Below are 22,904 nucleotides of genomic sequence, written 5' to 3' on the forward strand. Positions count from 1 at the left end.
AAAGTATCACTGTAGAGAAGGATTAACAAGGATAATCTCAGTGAGGATTGCTGGGGTATTATGAGGAAGAAGAAAATGAGTATCTGAAAAAATGGTACAAATGAACTTACTTAAAAAAAAAAATAGAGCCACAGATCTAAAAAACAAACTTACGGTTACCAGGGGGGAAAGGCGAGGAGGGATAAATTGGGAGATTGGGATTGACATATACACAGTACTATACATAAAACAGATAGCTAATAAGGACCTACTGTATAGCACAGGGAACTCTACTCAGTACTCTGTAATGACCTGTATGGGAAAAGAATCTAAAAAAGAGTGGATATGTGTATATGTATAGCTGATTCACTTCGCTGTACAGTGGAAACTAACACTTTAAATCAACTATACTCCAATAAAAAATTTTTAATTAAAAAATAAAAAATAATAAAAGAAAGAAAGAAAGAAAGAAAATTAGTATCTAATTTGTTCCCAGTTAGCTTAAGTCCAGTTTTCCCCAGATAGTTCTCCAGACGCTATAGTCCTCATAACCCTGACAGGTATCACAGGTATGTACAAAAGCTGGTGCAAACATTCACACACATGCATGTATGAGCACACCCACGCTTCCAACACAGGCTACCTGAAAACAGCGAGGCCACTGATACTGAGAGTCCATTCTTTGACATGTGAGTCAGGTTAGATCCTTCACTACCATCTGTATAATAATGATTATAAAAGGGTGCCCTTTAGTATTCAGACAGGAAGTAAACTGATGAGAATGACAGTTCTATACCACATGTTCCTGGAATCAGGACTTGACTTTTGCTCCAAAAGATGGCACTGCTTTTAGAAACCTACATCCATAGTTAGGTTCTCACGTTGGCTTGGGAGACAGTTACTGCTGCCTCCCCAAACCAGCCTAGCCTTAAAGACCTCATAAGGCAGTGGTTATCAACCAGGGAGGATATTGTACCCACTGCAGATATTTGGCAATGTCTGACGACATTTCTGGTTGTCACAACTGGGGAGAAGGGTGGTATGCTACTGGCATCTAGTGGGTAGAGAAGCCAGGAATGATGCTTAACACTGTACAATACACAAGACAGTCTATCACAGCAGAGAAATATCTGGCCTAGAGGTTGACAAGCCATGTCTAAGGTCTTTTCCTTTAAGGATTTCCGTCTGAACTGACTAGAGAGTTAGTTGATTAAACACCTCCTCTGGGGCCACAAATGCAGCAACAGTTTCCAATGGGAGTACACCTCATGCCACCCCCAGGCAGGCTATTTCAAATTTGGCTCCTTTCAGTCTGAACAACTCCCCCTGGCTCCTTGCTTTGCTGCAAGGAACAGACTTTATAGTCAAGTGGACTGTTCCACACTCAGTGAAGTAGCATGTTTTAGATTTACCTTATTATTACCCACATGAAATTCCAACTGCTGATCCTGAGAGAAAGGGCAGAGCCCTCCTATTTTCTTCTAATTTGGAGATCAAGTCAATCACAGACTGTGGTATAATAAAAATATATATATATATATATATTTGGTCTCTGTCCAGTTTCTGGCACAGAGTTCCTATAACCTTTGGAATTTCCTGAGTGATAAGAATGTCTGTTATTCATAATGAGCCCCTTTCCATTATATCCGAGCTTAAGTTAATGAAATGACTCATGGGGACACCCAGATAGCTTCAGGATGGCGTTGGCTGCCAGAAGAAAAAGCTATTTAGAAGATCAGACCTTTTAGCCCCACCTCAGGAACTCAGTTGCCACTGGCCAATGATTTAATCACTCATGCTTACTGAATGAACCTTGATAAAGATGAGGTTTGGAAGGGCTTCCTGGTTGGTGAACATATCGATGTACTGGGAGAGTGGCACACCCTGACTCCATGGAGACGGAGGTTCCTGTGCTCAGGATACTTTGGGACCTTGCCCTATGTACCTCCTCTTCATGTGACTACTCATTTGTATCCTTTATAATAAACTGTAATCATAAGTATAGCGCTTCCCTGAGTTCTGTGAGTCATTCTAGTGAATTATGAAACGTGAGCAGGGAGTTGTGGGAACCCCTGGGTTGGTAGTTGGCCAGGGAGAAGTACAGGCATCCTGGGAACCCCATTGGCAGCTGGCATCTGAAGAGGGAGCCATCTCGTGGGACTGAATCCTAAAGCTGTAGGGTCTGTGCTGACTCCAGGAATTAGTGTCAGAATTGAAATGTAGGACACTCATTTGGTGTCAGAGAACTGGAGAACTGTTGGAAAACCACATACAAAGGAAAAAATGGAGTTTTAAGTGACTATCATTGTTATAAATAGAAATCAGATGCATTGAGGAGAACACAGAAGGAAGACTTCCTGGAGACCTGGAAAAATATGTGTAAAAATTGTATTTCTGAATGGGGAAGAAACTCAGCTACCATACCTGGAGCTGAATGGGTTCTCGAGATTGGCGTAAACAGGAAATCAGAGACTCATGCAGTAAAAGATCTATTTACCATCATGTTACAATGGAAAACTAGACACAAGTCATCTCTATAAGAAAATTAGTCTTGCTTCCAGCCATGGGGGAAGAATTTACATCCCTGAACTGTCTGTTTGGTTTTCCATCTGTTCATTTGTTGATTGCACTGACAGGAAGTTGAAGAAATTTATGATTTTCAGGAATGGATTAACCCATTAATCATGGGTTAACCTGATTTAACACAACTGCCTTTCCAGATAAGAGCCCCTCCCCTTCTCTAAGAAGAAGCTCACAACAAGAGTGTGATTCTGCTATGCAAATTAGCGCTGGTAGGACAGAAAATAAAGCTCCACTTTGTAAACCTGATTTTTTTTTCCTTTTTGCTTTTTCCCTCCCAGTGACTCTTTCTGTCATTTTCTCTTTGGATTATAATAAAGCTCCTTTTAAACACTTTGAAACAATTTCAGTTGTGTTATAGGACACAAGAGAATAGAATTCTAATTTCATGTAGATGTGGGCTAACTCTGGACTGCTAGTAGGAGGAATTAGAGTGAGAATCTGAGAGAAAGGTGCAACTGAGGAAGAAGCATCATGGTGACATCAATAGCCATCCCACTCCAATGGAATACTTCCTTTTAGTGTTCTTTTCTGCTTAAATTTTAAATAGGCTTTGTTTTTAACAAGAGAAGTTATCTCTTACAACAGCCGACAACATACCATAATGAAGCATAATGAAGACCCCCTGCTTAGGGAAAGCTTCTCAGCCTATGATTCCAAATTAAAAGAAACAATTAATGAAAGTTCCCTTGCAAAGTGTTAATTCATACCTTGGATTTCAAATTCATCAACCTCATCAGCAGAGCCAGAGTCAGAGAACTGTGCTGAATCACGTGAACTGAACTGGGAGCTGCTGGAAGTGATCCGAAAGCCTGTTACATTAAAAAAAAAAAAAAAGTAATAAATAGGACAGAAGAGGTCTCCTACTCTTTTTAGGGTCACAACAAAAGGGACCTGGTATGACTTGAACATAGAAGTAAATAGAACCTTGGCTGGGAGTTATCCTGGGGAAATGGAAACTAGCTCTTCTTGCTAGTTTCCCCTTCTTGATTGATCCCCTAAAAAGTTTCATGTGAGCAGAAAGTACCACTCTCTGGAAAGTGAATCTGGAACCAGTGGCCTTAGTTCTCCTCATATCAGAAACCTATTTTTTGGAAGATATTTCTGATATATATATATATATATATATATATATATATATATATACACATATTTTTTTTTTTGAAAATGGTAAATGCTAATTTTAATAACAAAAGTTGTACTAAATGTACATGAAAGTTAAATTAACACAGTATAGAAGAGAATAGCTTAAATAAGCTGGGATTCACATATTACAATAACAAAGTTATGACCAAATGAACTGAAGACATGAACAGTTCTCAAAATTCTCTTTTCGGCCTACTTCCAGAAGAAATAGCCAGGCTTTTTTCCTATGCATAGTTTTGAGCTTTGTCTATACCATATATAGTAGAAAAATAAATTCTTTAGCAACCTAGAAAGTTTATAAAACTCTTAAAGTTTAATTTTCTTTGCCAGACATGCCGATGTTAAACTGACAGCTATAAATTAAAGCTATATAAACAATAGGTATAATATAGAACAAGTTAAGAATACTACATTTACTAGATTTTTCTTTTTAAAAATTACTGTACTTTCTTAATTCCTGTGCTTTGCAATAGGAATAATAGGGACTTTGTTTTCTTAGAAAAGATAATAACATGTAAGAGTATAACACAAATAAGATAATTTATAATATACATGTAGAGGTAGGAAATGGATGAGCTCTAGGACTCTGGTCTGGTAGAAAAAAAGAAAAATTAGAACAACATAGAAAATCTTTCTGACAGCAGAGGAACCCTTGGCTTGTGTATAACATCTCACATGAACATACGAAGACAAAAAAGAAAGCCCACGAGGTACTAAGTCTTATCCCGAAGCCTGAAGAGGCAGGAACAGGCGTTCACAGCCTCACTCACTTCCATTCTCAGTCTCCTGGTACACAGGGAGCAGATTCTTGGTGCGGATCTGCTGGCGACGAAGGCGGATCTTCTGCTTCAGTTCCTGGATCTCCCTGTCACTGTCCTCCTCCCCTTCCTCCTCTTCTAGGCACTGGCTCATCATGTTGCACTTCATCAGCTCAATGGCAGCAATCAAGGATTCTGAGATGCTGAAGTGGGCATTTTCCTGGGGAAGAAGAGCACCAAAAAGGGGACATCTCACTGATTATACTCTTGGAAAGTAGCTTCCAGAATGCGCATTGCTTTCACTCAAAACACCCAGGGGAAATGCTCCTATAATGAAAGCTGATGGCCAGAAAACCTGTTGCATATTCTCTTTGCTCTCGTATCTGGCCATGCCTGGCCTTCCTGTCCCACTTTCCACATAAAAATATGACAGAGAAGAGGTCAGGTCTTTCCTAAAACCATACACTTATATACAAAGTATTAAGGCAAATGTGATGTCTCAAGATAAAGTGCTTTGTAAGCTATAAAATGCTACAGGGACATCATTTATCACATATCTGAGCCTTAGAACAAAATATAGAAGTTGATTCTGGAGACAGTCTTTACCTAAGGTTCCAGGGTCAAGGAAACAGTAATCATGTGACTAAAATTCAATGTTTCTCTGTCCAGGGTAGCTTCTAAGACAAAATCAGTAATATCTCTGGACTCAGTGAGGCGCATAGGCTCCCAGAAGAGCTTTCCAGAGACAGAACTTGTTGAGCTTATCTTTACTGTGACTTACCTGTATTGTAGTCTACACCCATGTTATTGCTGTGTACCCAAAACCTCTTTAGGACAAATGGCACTGGAGCCCTCAGACCAGATCTCCCAACTCATGGGCTTTTCAGTGGCTCCTTAGAGTCCTCACCTTTTCCAGGTCTGCACAGCTGCCAAAGTCTTGCTCAGACAGGTAGCTGATGAGGGACTGTCCCTCTGATGGTCTTCGGAACATGCCTTCTCCTGAGCACAGGTACTGACTGCCCTCTGTGGGAAAATGGAATGTGGATGTGAAAAGCCCTGCTTTGAAAAGCAAATCTTCTTTACAGACAAGCTTCTTTAAGAAGTCTGATGATTTTAACACTGAAGATGCTCCCAAGTCTTCCCGGATAACAGGTTGGAAAGATGTCTACCTTCTACAGGAATTTCTCTGAATCTCGGAATCCCAGAGCACTAAGCCCCTGGGTTAGAGAATGGTGGAATAAATGGAGAGAGCCTGGAGACAACCCTTTGACCACCTAAAGTTAAAGATGACATACTCGTCCTCCTACCCACAAACAAAGAAACCAAAAAACCTGTGCTGTGAGTCAGACAAGGAAAGAAATGGCTCTCCCTGTGGATGATTTCCATGTGGAGCCTATCTTCGGTAGTTAAGCCTAGACACTCAAAGGCCTCTTTTCAAGGTCTCTCTCACCCACTCAGAGAGCCATTCCAGCTGGCTCACCAGACATTCACGGTGATAACACCCATAGCACGAGACAGTGGGACCCCTAAGGCAGAGAGGAGCAAGAGAAATGGCAGGGTAGTGTGATTTCTGGCACAGGGGTTGAAAATAATGAAAGGGAGGGTGAGACTGTATGGTGTGTACCCTCCACAGAGCTAAGATGAGCTACACAGCTCAGAGTGTGGCAGGCATGGGGGGACCAGAGCAAAGACATGATTGCAGCACTGGCCTTCCTAGTACTCACTTACCATACTCCATGTACAGAGAGCTGGGTGTGCTGACTTCACTGCTTTGACCAGAGTAGGACAAGGGGCCTCTCAACTTCGACTTATCACTGCAGGATTCTAGTGTCAGTGGCCACCAGGGAGTAAAAACACACATGCGAGGTGAGCGACACATACATTCCCAACTTTGGAGTTTCAATATTTAACTGCTCCCATTCCCAATGCCCTCCCGAACAGGAGAGAGGTGGCACACCAACAGGGAACAGTCCAAGAATGCAGGAACATATGGAGGAAGGGAGGTGGGAAGTCGGTATATTCTAAGGGGAAAAGAGAAAACATGACCTGGAATGTGGCAACACAGAGGTGAAAAAGAATCAAATCAAAGTGGATTCATGAATTTAGTTCTCTCTTCTTCCATCTTCTTACCAAATGTTCCAGGAATATCAGCCAATTTCTACCCTCTTGACAAACCAATTTAGAAAACAGTCCTCACATGGAGACAAGCACACTGAAACTTTTCTGATAACTTGACACTAGATTTTAAAACAATATCAGAAGGGTTAAACTCACTAAACAAACACTAGGATATGGCCTCTCTTGCACCTGAAATGTAAATTTGTCATGCCTACAAATTTAACCCACTTCTGAACTGGCAGAACAAAATAACACCCAGCAATGTCCTTAAAAGCAGCATCAAGACAATGTTAGAGAAGCCAAGGATGATGGCCTTGTAACCAAAGGGCTCAGCCACAGGGCTGTAGACCCAGCCTTCCTGGAGAAGGAAGGGAGAGGTTTCATGAGAAGCCTGGCAAAGTAGGAAGTGTCTGGGTAGCAGTTTTCAAGGAACATTGAGAGTTGAGAGTGGAGGAATAGCAGCAGGCATGGTTCACAGGAAATGGAAACTGATATTCTCCAAAGGGAAACACAAAATCCCCAGTGCCACAGAAAGAAGAGCAGGCAGCAAAGCAGGTGGGTGCCTGAGAAGTGAACAGGATGCGCTGGGAGGACTAATGATTGAGCAGCATCCAACCCATTTCCTTGACAGATGGTGCCAATTTGTCAGCTGCTCCTCTCACAAAAAATGCTACTACGTGGTAAGTGATAACTCTGTGTTCCCTTGGTGGTCCTGGCAGTGGGCTCTGCTCCTCACAACAAACCAGCAGTCACCATGATGCCTTGGTAAGAAACCATGATTTGGAGGCAAACTTTGAGGTCCCCAGTCAAACTCAGTGCACAACACAAACTCCAACACCAGAACCTTATTCCTTTACAGCATGTAAAGGCCATCCAGCCTTTGCTCACTGAGCTCACTACCTCCTGATGCTACCCATTCAACTGATCAGCTCTAATTCTTAGAATTTCCTCATACTGACTTGAAATCTGTCGTCTTACAATTTCTTATCTCCTCAAGAACAGCAAGACTCTTCTAAACAAAGGTCTCGCAGACTTGTTCCTCTTTAACCTCTTTGCCAAGCTAACACAGCCAGTGGCTTCACCCATTACCAGGAGGCCATAATTTTCAGTTCTCCCTTACCGCTCAGTCTTGCAGACACATTCTAGCATCAATATCTCCATGCATGATGTACCCAGAATGTAACACAATATGCAGTTTGAACAACACTGTGAAAACCAAAGAAACAGGCTTAAGTCAACAGAAAAACCTTGTGCAATGGCTGGAATGAGGGGGTGGGGGAGAAATTTACAGGGGAAGGAAGACAGGTGAAAGAAAAAGGAAACAGGGGACTCCAGGAGAGGCAAAAACATGCACTCACATCCAAGACCACAGAAAGAGGAGAAAACACATTCTGGTGTTAAATCATGGAAAATAAAGTAATTTGTAGTAAGTATTCAGTTATAAGAAAAATTCTGCCACTGATTCATCATGATGTCTTAGACAAACAGCAGACCTCAGATTCACCTTTGGGCAATACAGGCTTGACAAGTCTTGATTCTATCTCCTGGATGCTGCTGAGAGACTGAATGAGGCATTTGGAAGTCGTGGGCAAAAAACGTATCATGCAAAACAACGGTATTATTTTACCAACAGGTCTAACCATAACTACAGGACCAGGCCAGCCAGACTTGATTTGACACCAGAATGGAAAAGGAAGTTCGAAACTAAGCAAGATGGTCACAGAGGAACACGAGGAGGTGGGGGTGGGGGCTGGACAGACAGGACTGGCTCCCAAACCTGCAATGGGATCTTCAACTATAATGGTGATACTCCTGGGGCCTCCTGTATGTAGACAGACAGGTGCAGAGGAAAGTCCAGAACACGAGAATAGAGAGTGAGAAAAAGAGCGTCTTCTTATCTAGCAAAGGTTGGGGCTTAACTCCTGAGAGGGAACCCTAGTGCAGAGGGAAAGATGACTCGTACGAGAAGCTGCACATGACCCACACTCCCTCAGATCCTTCTGCTTAGGTTTTCTCTGGCTCCCTTTTCCAATGCAGGTTCCCGCAGTTTCTGGAATCCGCATGGATGCAAGAATGGGGGCAGGGGAGTTTTACATGCTCAAACACTAGTAGCCTGGAGTACAGTAGACTGCTCCAGGAGATGTGAAGTAAGGTCTTCACATCTCCAGGTCTGCTCCAGGAGATGTGAAGTAAGGGTCTAACCCAAGTACTCTTCACATCTACGAAGGCTCATGGGAAGACAGGCTTTGATTGGAGACTTTTGTTCTAACGAGTTCCAATGAGCCAAACCACATTCTTGAGGGGAAAACAGAGACAAAAGTTTGCAATTCAGAAGTTTCAGATGAAGGCCTTAGCTCTCACCTTTTAGAAATTATAAAGAGAAATCAATAGCAGCTCTAGTTGTAAAAGGAAATCTTCCTTTTTTGCTCTTAATTTTTTATACTTTACTTTTATATTTTATTTCTGAGGCTTTTCCACCCAGAACTGGCCTTGAGCACAAATCGGCCTTCTACTTGCTTTTATGGAGATGCTCTTACGAATGAAACCCAACCAAAGCCTGCCAGACACCAACAACCTAGGAAAGATGATAGTAGGGAAATGGCAAAAGCAATGACACCACCTTGGCCATGCCTAAGGTGCTCTCTGCTAGCAGCTGGCGTCTGTGTGAAGGAGGTCCTAGTAGCCAAGGCCTCCTTACCCAACTGCCTTTCAACCTGAACTAGTGATGGAGCAGTCAACCCCACTTACTTGTTTACTAGGTCCCATCACCCCATACTCACTACATCTCTAGTGTTAATAAGGAAACCCTAACATCAGTTTGCCTCTCTCTTATTGACCAAACTTCTCAGGAATCACAGGAAGGGACGGAATTTAACGGGATTATTTTTAAAGCTCATTAGTACTTTCCCTCTGTCTGAGAGATGCATTTAAAACTTGGACTGTGATTAGTCACACTCTCCTCTGGTGCTAAAGAACCAGTGAAAGAATCCAGGAAAGCATTTACTATTTAGCAATGTAGAAAGGAACAAACATAAATATTCTCAGAGAGATTTCTTAGGTATCCACATTATATTACAAACTTCTCTTTTTCATTATAAGCAATATACTCTTCATATCATCAGAAACATAACTTCTCTTTCTGCCATCTGAAGACCCTTAAGAACAAACTCGCCCTTCCACCTGAACTTCAGGAGGCCGCCTTACTGACTACGGGCTGGTGGTTATCATTACCTGGGGCTCCTCTGGAGGCAATGTTGGTATCCGAATGGGAGCGAGTATGGCTCCTCTTTGTTCCACCGGTGACAGTGAGTGTTTGCCCCTCGGAGAAGCTAGACCTGCGAAGGACATTGGACAACTGGCTCTTCCCACCTCCCTCTTGGTCCCCTAGAGAGGAAGCAGCAGAATCTCGCTTCTGGGAGCTGCTGGAGGAGAACAAATTGGAGCTGTTGCTCTCAGCATTGCTGCTGTGACTCTGACAGCTGGCGGTCCGGCCTCGGGGGTCCTGGTTGCCAATGGCCAAGTACTCAGGCCCCTCACTGGCATCACTTGGGGAATCATTCTGGCTGCTGACCCAGGGTGCTTCTAAGGGGCTGGTCAGAGTGCTGGAGCTCATCTCATTTGGGGTCGAGGGGGAGTCCCCGGCTAATGCAGAGATTGGAAGCAGAGGGGCTTGGACGGTTTGATCCTCTGCTGGCGAGACATGTCCTCTGCTTTCTTGAGGTTTCTGGCATGGGCCACAGAGTGAAAAGGAAGTAGATCTTCTTTCTAGGATATAAAAAGAAAGGGAAAGGAAAGGTGAGGTGGAAGCCTTTGGTACCTGTGAAGGGCTTCTCCACAACTAAGGAACAAACTCCCTGTTGTTACTGGGTGCCCAGGACACATGGTGTCACGTCAGAAAAGGCTAAATCGTTCAAGGTAAGCAAAAAATTACTTAGAAGCAGCTAAGTCAAAAGCATAAGCTCTTGGGAGAATGGCTTCATTGCTTATTCGTATGCATTGCCCATCTATAACATGAGCAATAATAATAACACCTACCTCGTAGGACTGTTTTGAGGGTCAAACGAGATAATATATACAAATTGATTACAACAGAGCCTCGCACATGGCAGGCACTGAATAAATGTTAGCTATTATCATTGAAATGCCTTCTGGCAATGCGGATCAGAAACCCAGGGGAAAATAAAAACATCTCTTGCCTCTGTTACTTTAATGATGCTACTGAATTATCTTAGGCTAGTTGCTATATACCTCTTTAAGATTTCCATATTAAGACATGAAGTTTGACAAACTGCATCAACCCAAGGCTCCATCTATAGCCAGCCTGTGAGCACCCACTAAGTCCTCTGCTTTCCAGGCCTGGGGATACATGTCTTGACTACCCCTTGCTGCCCCCATACCTGAGCCATGATGGGGTATGGATTGGTGGAGGCTAGAGAAGGACCCAAAATAGGAATGCTGAGCATAACTGGTTGAAGGGGTGTACGTGGAACCAGGCAGAGCTGTCAGGCTCTGGCTCTTTGTCACCAGCAGCGGGCTCTCATGCTTTCTGGCAAACTACAAAAAAAAACACGTGTCAGAGTCAAGGATAGAGGCCCTCAGAAGAGGAGCACTTAGCACTACAGAAACGCTGGTAGGAACTGGCCTTTGGCAGCAGGCCTGAACTGCAGCCAGGGCCAGTAGATACAGCATAGGTATCCTCTATTAGAGCATACAGCTTTGAAACTTCAAAGTCCTGCCATACACCACAACTTCTGCACTGGAATCCTAGGTGGTCAGACCAGAAATGCTTATCATGGAGGCAGTACAGCAAAGTGCTTAAGACTATGCACTTAGAAGTCAGATACGCTGGGGCTCAAATCCAGGCCCTATCACTTACAAGTTCTTTGGTCCAAACTTTGGGCAAGTGACTTATCTACTCTGTCCCTCAGTGGCCACCTTTATAAAATGAGATTAATGCCTACTTTATAGAGTTCTGAGGATTAAATGAGATGATGCATGTACTGTGCATAGCACCATGATTGGCACGTAGAAAGTATTCAATAGATGGTAAGCAAGAATCGAAATTGAAAAACCAGGAGAGATAGGGGATCCCTCACAAAAGAAACAGGGATTGTGATTCCTTTCTAGTGGAGGCACTGATATTAGTGACGGGATGAGTGAATTAGAGAGTTAATAATAAGCAACATAAAACAACAAAATTTTCTTGGACAAAAATGATCCTGTGTAACATCAGGCCACACTACATCTGACACCCTATCTATAGCCAGCCTGACTCAAAATCATCCCTCCTCTCCCTAGCATTTTACCAAGCCTGCCCTTAAGGAGGTGCTTACTCAGACTACAGATTTCTTTAAGGATTTAAACAAATAGACACCTCCCTCCTCAAATAGACTTAAGCTTACTCACAAATAGACATTTTACTTAAATAGGTACTTAATGGTACCTCCTCTTCTAAGATTTTTTGTTTTTGTTTTTGTTTTTAATGAAAGTCTTTCAGTTCACAATTGCCTAAGTGGAGTAGTTTGCTACATACGGTTACATCATGGTGAGGTCTAGGAGGCCAGAACATAAGACACAGATAATTCTTTGGCCACTTTACCATAGATGCATCAATCTGAGCCAGGAGACGAGGGTTGTTCTGTTCCACTGCTTCTAGGCATTGGAGCATGGCCGTGACATGGGAGTCGCTTAGCAGGAAAGCAGTATCTGGGGAGAGAAAACTACCGCAATGATGGAGCCCATTAGGGAGAACTTCAGCCTCCCTGCATGGCCCTGGGAGAAGCTCAGGGAAGGAAAGAGGGAAAAGGCAAAGATGACTTGAGGAGAATTATACCACTGTGGACAGAGGGGAACTAGGGACAAATAATGTACAGAAGAGGCTAAATCATGTGCAGTATAGCAGAGGCCATGACAAGAGGCTTCAAAATCAGAAAGACTCAGATTTGAACTCTGGTTCTGGGTGACTTTGGCCAAGTCACCTAACCTCCTTGAGCTCTGCTTCCCTGATTGGAAAACAGGGGTATCAATACCCAACTCTCAGGGCTGCCGTTAGGTATATATGTATAAAAAATATATAACAGTGATTGGAATATAGGAAACTCTCAGTAAATAGTAGTGACTCTTACTGATTTGCGTATATGGGAGTAGGGAAATACCTTAGCATAAAGCTTGACTGCATTTTACATAGCAAGTTAGAGAGAAGACTAGATACATGTTTCTGATTAGAATCTCTATGGCATCAAGTAAAAGTATGAGACCCTGAGGTAACAGTGGGTCTATAAAGAAAGAGTAAAGTAGAAGAGAATGAGGAAGTACATGTACCAGTACTGGCTATGTGACCTCTACCCACCTGTGTAGAATTTTCTGATATACTGTCTATCCCCCAGCAGAGGTCGGAGCTGGGCTGAGAGACAGTGGCACTGCAAGCTATGCTGCAGCCACAGCTCCGCAACGGCACGCTCACTCATGCCGTCAGTGCTGCTCTGGCCGTTCTCCTGCAAGTTGATGAACTAGGAGGCAAAGAAGCATGAGTCAAAATATACATCCAGGGCTTCCCTGGTGGTGCAGTGGTTAAGAATCCGCCTGCCAATGCAGGGGACATGGGTTCGAGCCCTGGTCCAGGAAGATCCCACATGCCGTGGAGCAACTAAGCCCGTGTGCCACAACTACTGAGCCTGTGCTCTAGAGCCCGTGAACCACAACTACTGAGCCCAGGTGCCACAACTACTGAAGCCCGCACACCTAGAGCCTGTGCTCCGCAACAAGAGAAGCCACTGCAATGAGAAGCCCGCGCACCACAGCAAAGAATAGCCCGCTTGCTGCAACTAGAGAAAGCCCACGCGCGGCAACGAAGACCCAACGCAGCCAAAAATAAATAAATAAAATTTAAAAATATATACTTCCTCGTAAATCCAGCAAGATTGAGGCCTAATGACCTGAGAACTAAATTGAGACAGGTAAGAGGAGGTAATCAGAGATATTTGCCCTCCAGCTAACATCTACAGGTTATAGAGGAAGGAGAGGGAAGGAAAGGATTAATGTCTCCGCTGCTGGTTTGGGCCACTAGAAAGGGACTAAGCAGTTAAGACGTGATATGCAGCTCCTGGAGAGGACAAAGCTGCTGCGTCTGTCTCTTTATGTTGTAACTCCAAAGAGGCATCTATTCTCCGGGTATTCAGAGGAAGAATGAACTTGACATCTCGCCTTCTCTCACAGAGTCCTCTATTTCAGGTAGCCTCCAGAAAAGAATGCAAGAAAAACCTGGGGTAAAAAAATCTAGGAAAAATGCCCCCAAACATTCTTCACCAAAGAGAAATCAGCTGAGCACGTCTTGTTGGCTTTCGCCACAGCATTTCTCTATTTGGAACTTCCTTCTATTGGCTGTTTCTAAAAGCTAAGTCTCATAGTTCAGGATCACTGCAAAAAATGTATGGATGGCAATTTCAGGCAGCTTCTAAGAGGAAATGACTATATTTTATTTTATTTTATATATATATATATATAAGCAATATATTTTATTTTATTTTTTTAAATTATTTATCTATGGCTGCGTTGGGTCTTTGTTGCTGTGCGCGGGCTTTCTCTAGTTGCGATGAGCAGTGACTACTTTTTGTTGCGGTGCACGGGCTTCTCATTGCGGTGGCTCCTCTTGTTTAGAAGCACAGGCTCTAGGTGCGTGGGCTTCAGTAGTTGTGTCACATGGGCTCAGCAGTTGTGGCACATGGGCTTAGTTGCTCCGCAGCATATGAGATCTTCCTGCACCAGGGCTCGAAACTGTGTCACCTGCATTGGCAGGCATATTCTTAACCACAGCACCACCAGGGAGGTCCCATGATATATTTTAGAGAAAAAAAGTTAGAGGGGGGTTTGGTGGGAAAAATAAAGTGATAAGGACAAAGAAATCCATGTAAGAAAATCACTGGGCTCTGGGCTTTTCTCACAAAAAAGGCCAGAGTGACACCTTGTGATTTGGTTCCCTGATCATTTAAAAATAAGTTACTTTTCCAGACATCACCTTGGCAATGAATCTGTCAGTGGGTGTGATATACATGAAACAAGACTGGTCATGAATCAGTAAGTATTGAAGATGGGTGATATTTTGGGGTTCATTACACTCTTCTAATTTTGAATGTATTTGAAAATTTCCATAGGCAAGGGTTAAATAAATAAATATATAAATTTGGCTGTGATTGATGTGGAACTAGCTGTGTAACTCTGGCCAAGTCACCTAACCTCCTGGAGCTCTGTGTCCCTGGTTGGGAATCAGGGGTATCATGCTGAGCTGAGAGGACGGAAGAGTACAGTGCTACTCTACTCTCAAATGCTGTAGGGAACATGTTAGGCTCCATTTGACACTGGTCTCCAGAAACCTCACATTTTTTTTCTATTTGGTGCATCCTCTTCTCCTTAAACAGTCATCAGCATATCAGTCCTACTTACCCCCAACCATTCAGGAAACTTCTTGCCATTTGTCCTAGATTTTGAAAAGCTTCACTCTGGTCCCATATTTGCAAATCTTTTGAAAATAACAAAATTTTTTCAGGTCTTCCCCAGAGGAGGGAAAGTGGCCTAGAACAATGGGTGTGCAAAGCTTATGTTTTAAAGTAAATCATCCTCCCCTCCAAATCAGTCCTACAGGGATAATTTCCTCTCCTCAGTTAATAGGAAATTTGACATATGCCATCCTTCTAGCCTAGGAGACTCTTCATACAGAACATCAAACATCAAAGCCTTGTGGTTACCTTCACCTCTTACCTTCTCCACATGAAGGGCCGAGTGGGGACTGAGCCAGCGGATGTCTTTCACAAACTGCCAGTAATCAGTCTGGCGGCAATACACCTGTTTCAGGGACACAGAAGGTAAACAAATTGTTACCATTTTGGACCACATCTAGTTCTCGTACTGACATTCAAAGAGAGGAAAAAGAAAAGCCTAACTTGGGACTTCCCTGGCGGTCCAGTGGTCAAGACTTCACACACTTCCAATGCAGGGGGCGTGGGTTCGATCCCTGGTCAGGGAACTAAGATCCCACATGCCGTGCGGCATGGCCAAAAAAAACCAAAGCCTAACCTTCCCTTGCCTCAACAAAGGTTCTCAGCAGCAATAAAAGGAATATATACAGATATTCACCCTTTTAAAGAATAATTGTTAAAAATTATTTTAATTGTTCTTTTGAGGAGGTAATACAATGCATATGATATAGAAGGCTATATAGGTGACCCTTGAACAACACGGGTTTGAATGGTGGGTCCTCTTATAAGTGGATTTTTAAAATAAGTATATAGGAAAATTTATTGGAGATTCGCAACAATTTGAAAATAACTTGCAGATGAACTGCACAGCCTAGAAATATTGAAAAAATTAGGAAAGTTAGAGATCTCATGAATGCATAAAATATAGGTAGATGTTATCCTATTTTATCATTTACTACCATAAAATATATACAAACATTATAAAAAGTTAAAGTTTATCAAAACTTACACACACAAACACTTATGGACCATAGACGGTGCCATGTGCAGTCAAGAGAAATATAAACAAACGTTAAGAAGCGGTATTAAATAATTGCATAAAACTAACTGTAGTTAGTTTTATGCAATTATGTACTCCTATAATAATTTTGTAGCCACCTCCTGTTGTTATTGTTGTGAGCTCAAGTGCTGTGAGTGTCCACTCAAAATGCCGTGTGACACTAATCATCTCTGTATGAGCGGTTCGTCTCTCCAGTAAATTACATACTGCAGTAAAAAGTGACCTTGCCCAGCTCTTGTGTATTTTCCATTGTGTTTAGTGTAATACCAAAGACCCTGAATAACACCAGGGGACCCATACGAAGTGCTACTAGTGATGGTGGGAGTGCTCCCAAGAAGCAGAGAGAAGTCATGACGTTATAAGAAAAAGCTGAACTGCTTGATATGCACCGTAGATTGAGGCCTGCAGCTGCAGTTACCCACCATTTCAAGATAAGTGAATCCAGTGTAAGGACCATGGTAAAAAAAGAAAAGGAAATTCGTGAAGCTGTGCCTGCAGCTACTCCAGCAGGCACAAAAACCTTGTACTTTTTGAGAAATACCTTTTAATCTCATATTGAAAAATTCAGCTTTTATGTGGGTACAGGATTGCTATAGGGAAGGCATACCTATGGACTCTAATATGATTCAAGAAAAAGCAAAGTCATTATGTGACAACTGAAAGCAAAAAGAAGGTGGAGGATCTAAAGCTAGGGAATTCAATGCCTGAAAAGGATGGTTTGAAAATTTCAGAAAGAGGTTTGGAGAAGCAGCTTCTGCTGACCAAGAGGCAGCAGACAAATTCACAGACACCATTAAGAAAATAACTGAGGAGAAAGGATATCTGCCTGAACAGGTTTTTTTTTGTTTGTTTGTTTGTTTTAACATCTTTATTGGAGTATAACTGCTTTACAATGGTGTGTTAGTTTCTGCTTTATAACAAAGTGAATCAGTTATATATATATACATATGTTCCCATATCTCTTCCCTCTTGTGTCTCCTTCCCTCCCACCCTCCCTATCCTACCCCTCTAGGTGGTCACAAACCACCGAGCTGATCTCCCTGTGCTATGCGGCTGCTTCCCACTAGCTATCTACCTTACGTTTGGTAGTGTATATATGTCCATGCCTCTCTCTCGCTTGAACAGGTTTTTAATGCAGATGAAAGTGCCCTATTCTGGGAAAAAAATGCCACAAAGGACATTTACTAGTAAGGAAGGGAAGCAAGCACCAGGATTTAAGAAGGAAGGGACAGGCTTACTCCACTGTTTTGTGTAAATGTAGTTGGGTTTATGATCAGAATTGCCCTTATCTATGAAGCTGCTAACCCTCAAGCCTTGAAGCGAAAAGATAAAACACCAGCTGCCAGTCTTTTGGTCGTACAACAAGAACCCTTTTTCTGGATTGGTTCCATCAATGCTTTGTCCCTGAAGTCAGGAAATACCTTGCCAGTAATGCAATAAGACAAAAAAAAAAAAAAAGGGAAATAAAAGGAATACAGATTGGGAAGGAAGAAATAAAACTGTCTTTGTTCACACATGACATGGTTGCCTATGCACAAAATTCGAAAGTTCGAAAGAATCAACAACAAAAAAATTCCTGGAACTAGTAAGTGTTATTATAGCAAGGTCACAGGATATATGGTTAATATATAAAAGTCAACTGCTTTCCTATATACCAGCAATAAACAAGTGGAATTTGAAATTAAAAACACAATAATACCATACACATTAGTACTGCCCAAATTGAAATACTTAGGTATAAATCTAACAAAATATATACAAGATCTCTATGATGAAAACTATAAAACTTTGCTGAAAGCTATTAAAGAACTAAGTTACAGAGATAACCCATGTTCATAGATATGAAGACTCAATATTGTCAAGATGTCAGTTCTTCCCAACTTTATGTATAGATTCAATGCAATCTGATTCAAAATCCTAGCAAGTTATTTTGTAGATATCTACAAACTATTCTAAAGTTTATACGGAGAGGGAAAAGACCCAGAATAGCCAATCAATACTGAAGGAGAAGAACAATGTTTTTCTTCAAAAAGGACTGATACTATCTGACTTCAAGACTTACTATAAAGCTACAATAATCAAGACAGTGTGGTATTGGCAAAAGAACAGACAGAAAGATCAGTGAAACAGACTAGAGAGCCCCAAAATAGACCAATGTAAATATCTTTGACAAAGGAGCAAAAGGCAATACAATGGAGCAAAGATAGTCTTTTCAACAAATGGTGCTGAAACACTGGACATCACTTATACCCATCACAAAAATTAACTCAAAATGAATCACAGATCTAAATGTAAAATGGAAAACTATAACCCTCCAAGAAGATAACATAGGAGAAAACCTATATTGGGTATGGTGGTGACTTTTTAGATACAAGACCAAAGGCACGATCCATGAAAGAAAGAACTGGTAAGCTGGACTTCACTAAAATTTAAAACTTCTGCTTTCTGACAAACAGTGTCAAGAGAATGAGAAGATAAGCCACAGACAGGGAGAAAATATTTGCAGAAGACAAAACTGATAAAGGATTGTTATCCAAAATATACAAAGGACTCTTAAAAGTTAGCAATAAGAAAACAAGCAATCCAATTAAAAAAATGGGCCTTGGGCTTCCCTGGTGGCGCAGTGGTTGAGAGTCCACCTGCCGATGCAGGGGACACGGGTTCGTGCCCCGGTCCGGGAAGATCTCACATGCCGCGGAGCGGCTGGGCCCGTGAGCCATGGCCACTGAGCCTGCGCGTCCGGAGCCTGTGCTCCGCAATGGGACAGGCCACAACAGTGAGAGGCCCGCGTACCGCAAAAAAAAAAAAAAAAAAAAAAAAAAATGGACCTTAACAGACAATTCACCAAAGAAGATATACAGATGACAAGTAAGCATGTGAAAAAAGGCACCACATCATATGTCATCAGGGAAATGCAAATTAAAACAACACAATACACATCTATTAAATTGGCCCAAAGGGGAGGAAAAAAAAAAAGGAATGGCCCAAATCCAGAACAATGCCTATATCAAATGCTGGTGAGAATGTGGAGCAACAGGAACTCTCATTCATTGCTAGTGGCAATGCAAAATAGTATGGCCACTTTGGAAACCAGTTTGGCAGTTTCTTTCAAACTAAAGATTCTCTTACCACATGATCCAGCAATTTACTTATGTACACACAAAAACCTGAATAAAAACTTGATGTCAATTAAGTAGGGACAAGACAATTTCAAAGTTGGGGGGAGAAAGCCTAAAAATGTAGAACGTTTTATATTCATATTATAGGATCTTTAAATTGCTAGTCCAACATAAAGAAATGGAAGCTGGAAGTCCTGTATGATGTATTATGGGTATAATTTATACAAGAAAGATGATATGGAACTCCATCAGTGGATTCATTCTCACAGAAGAGGTTTGACCCTATACCCAAAGACTGTTAATTAAATGTAAATTTAGGATGTTTTAAATTAAAATAAAATGTTTGAGTGATGTATTTTCACAATGTTTAATTTCCCTCAATCAATCAGCTAATGATCCAGGTCATGTGTAAGGCTTTTCCTGTCCTTATCAAAAAATGATATGGTAGTTAACAAGAAAATAAAATGATAAATAGGTGAATGTTGGGGAAAAAATCAACAACAAAAGATGCTATATGAGTGAGGGACTACTCCTACCATAATGAAAAGCTACAATAATTAAAACTGAGTGGTGATAGCACACAAATAGAAAACAGACCATAACAGAAATCCAGAAATAGATCCATGTGCCAAGGAAATTAAGTATATTCAAAATAAATTACAGATAGAATGGTTTAAATGTAAAACATTAACCCATAAAAGTAATAGAAGAAACCATGGAGAAACATTTTTAATAATCGTATAGTGGGAAAGCCCCTTCAGAGCATCAAACAGAGCCCAGAAGCCCTAAGAGAAACGATTAATTTGACTCACTAAAAATCCGATATTTCTGTATAGTAAAAGCCACCATAACAAATGTATGAACACCAAGTGGGGAAAGTGGCGGGGCGGGGGGGGGGTGGTCCTGGTGGGATGAATTGGGAGATTGGGATTGACATATATACACTAATATGTATAAAATGGATACCTAATAAGAACCTGCTGTATAAAAAAACAAATAAAATAAAATACAAAAATTCAAAGAAAACAACAAAAAAAAGAAATGTCAAAAGACAAGCTAGGAAAAAATATTTGCAATACACATTACAGACAAATAACTAATTCCCTTAATAAATAAAGAGATTCTACAAATCTGTAGGAAAAGATTGACAATCTAAGGAAATGGGGTTAATACAGGGAAAAGTTCACAGAAAAATACTTTTTTTAAAAAAATTAATTTATTTTTGGCTGTGTTGGGTCTTCATTGTTGCACATGGGCTTTCTCTAGTTGCAGCGAGCAGGGGCCACTCTTCAATGCAGTGTGCGGGCTTCTCACTGCGGTGGCTTCTCTTGCAGAGCACAGGCTCTAGGCGTACGGGCTTCAGTAGTTGTGGCATGTGGACTTACTAGTTGTGGCACGTGGGTTCAGTAGTTGTGGCTCACTGGCTCTAGAGCGCAGGCTCAGTAGTTGTGGCACATGGGCTTAGGTGCTCTGCGGTATGTGGGATCTTCCCGGACCAGGGTTCGAATCCGTGTCCCCTGCATTGGCAGGCGGATTCTTAACCACTGCGCCACCAGGGAAGTCCCAGAAAAATACTTCAATGGCTCTTATAAACATCTTTCAGAGTAAAAGAAATGTAACTTTTCACCTATTATGTTGGCGACAGTTTAAAGTTTAATAACACCCTATATTGTCAAGGGTATGAAGAATCAGATCCTCTTATACAATGCTGCTGAGGGCGTAAACAGACATAACTTTCTGGAGGGCAATTTCGCCATAGCTATCAAAACTGAAATGCATATACCCTTTAGCCTAAGAATTCTACCTCTAGGAGTATCCTATGGTAAAGGGCAAAATGACCTATACTCAAGGTTATTCACTGTAACATTGTTACTAAGAGCAAATGCTTGGAAGGAATCTAACTGTTTATTACCAGGAGACTGATTAAATAAATTATGGTACATACATAGAATGGAATATTATAAAATGACAGCTGCGAAAAAGAATGAAGAACCTCTTTATGTAATGGATTGGGATGAATTACAATCCCATCAAGTGAAAAACGCAAGGTGTAGAGTAGTGTTTATAGTATGCTTTTATTGGTATGAAAAATCAAAAGGTGTAGCAAAGAAAATTATTCATATTTGCTCTAATAAGCATAAAAATTCTCTGGAAGGAAACTAGAATACAGTGTTACCAATGGGATTGGAAGGAAACAAGATATTTACTGCATGTGGTTTTATACATTTTGTTTTTTTAACCATATAAATGTATTGTCTATTTTCTCTTTTTTTTTTTTTTGGCCACGCAGTGTGGCTTGTGGGATCCTAGTTCCCAGACCAGGGATTGAACCCGGGTCCTCAGCAGTGAAAGCGTGGAGTCGTAACCACTGGACGGCCAGGGAATTCCCTGTATTGTCTATTTTAATTAAATATTTTAAAGCAAGTTACAGAGTAATGGATACAGTATAATCTTAATATTTTAAAAAGCATGGACATGCATAGAAAAATATAAGAGAATCTACCAAAATGTTAAAGAGTGATTGTTATTACTTGATGTTGAGATTATGGGTAATAACTTACTTTCTTCTAAACTCTTTTTGGTATTTCCCAAATGTTCAGCAAATAAAAACATGTATATTACTTATATATTCAGAAAAGAAATACACAGGGACTTTCCTGGCGGTCCAGTGGTTAGAACTCCATGCTCCCAATGCAGGGGGCACCGGCTTGATCCCTCGTCGGGGAACTAAGATCCTGCATGCCACACGGCGTGGCCAAAAAAAAAAAAAAAAAAAAAAAATATATATATATATATATATACATACCCAGAGGTTTTTTTTTGTTATTATTGCTATTTTTTAAATTGGGCCATCTGTACTGCAAAGTACAGGTTTCTTCGTAGTGCTGGAAAAGGTGGGGGGAAACTTTGCACTTCTAGTCAGCTGAGAAATCTCAGGGATTAAGCGTCTCCATGTTTCTAAGCAGCAGAGAAGGGGTTATCAAATATACCTTGCGTTATGGAAAGACTAAAAGGTAGCCCAGATGCAGGATGTCAAGGAAAACGAGATCCCTCTAAGAATATGGTCACGATGTTAGAGTTTCCTAAGGCCCTGAGTGATTTAAAAAAATACACTTCACATTCCATAACACATCCTTAGGAAAGCACGGAAGAGACATGGCCAGCATGAATCATTGTATCCCTTCCCCCCTCCAAGAGCACAACACCCAGAATAGCTTCCTGATGACACAGCAGCCAGAAACCTTTGAAAGCCTTAATCTTTAGGGAGGAAATGAAAAGGAAAAACAAGTCCTTAGTACAGACTTTAATTTTTAGGACTTTACAAGGCAGAACTGAGCAGCAGTGAAGTTGGTATGGATCTTTGGTCTTTAATTCTTCCCACTAGAGCCTGTAGTTGCTAAATGTGTGTGTGTATGACAGATTTGTCTGGTTTGCTCTGCTTGCTCTTACTAACACTACTGCTGTTTTGTAGGTGACCGTACCCTTTAACAGTTTTCATTCTGCTGACCAGGTACCTTCACAGATCTTATAACTTACTAATAATATTGTGTTGCATTTACCAAGCATCTTCCACTTGGGAATTCCACTGACTTTACTATTTCATCATGACACATATTCTGTTTCTGGCACAGATGGTAAAACTGTCTTCAAATATAGTAAAATGATTACTCCA

The 22,904-nt window shown here is 41.4% G+C and overlaps 1 protein-coding gene across 11 annotated transcripts in view; it reads right to left on the reverse strand.

The window, feature by feature from the left end:
- RUBCN (rubicon autophagy regulator) overlaps positions 1-22,904 on the reverse strand; it is a 66,224-nt gene that overhangs the window by 15,499 nt on the left and 27,821 nt on the right. For 6 of the 11 annotated variants that reach the window (XM_067738593.1, XM_067738598.1, XM_067738602.1 and 3 more), the window contains 11 exons: positions 15,336-15,419; positions 12,931-13,090; positions 12,181-12,287; positions 10,979-11,135; positions 9,813-10,346; positions 8,359-8,403; positions 6,192-6,287; positions 5,371-5,486; positions 4,476-4,683; positions 3,270-3,371; positions 623-697 (listed from right to left, as the gene is read on the reverse strand). In XM_067738593.1, the coding sequence (XP_067594694.1) occupies positions 623-697; positions 3,270-3,371; positions 4,476-4,683; positions 5,371-5,486; positions 6,192-6,287; positions 8,359-8,403; positions 9,813-10,346; positions 10,979-11,135; positions 12,181-12,287; positions 12,931-13,090; positions 15,336-15,419 (1,684 nt within the window). The remainder of the gene's footprint in view (positions 1-622; positions 698-3,269; positions 3,372-4,475; positions 4,684-5,370; positions 5,487-6,191; positions 6,288-8,358; positions 8,404-9,812; positions 10,347-10,978; positions 11,136-12,180; positions 12,288-12,930; positions 13,091-15,335; positions 15,420-22,904) is intronic. The other 5 variants (XM_067738596.1, XM_067738600.1, XM_067738594.1 and 2 more) reach the window with 4 other exon arrangements.

Source organism: Pseudorca crassidens, chromosome 5 (genome assembly GCF_039906515.1).
Source record: "Pseudorca crassidens isolate mPseCra1 chromosome 5, mPseCra1.hap1, whole genome shotgun sequence".
In the NCBI taxonomy this organism is placed as follows: domain Eukaryota; kingdom Metazoa; phylum Chordata; class Mammalia; order Artiodactyla; family Delphinidae; genus Pseudorca; species Pseudorca crassidens.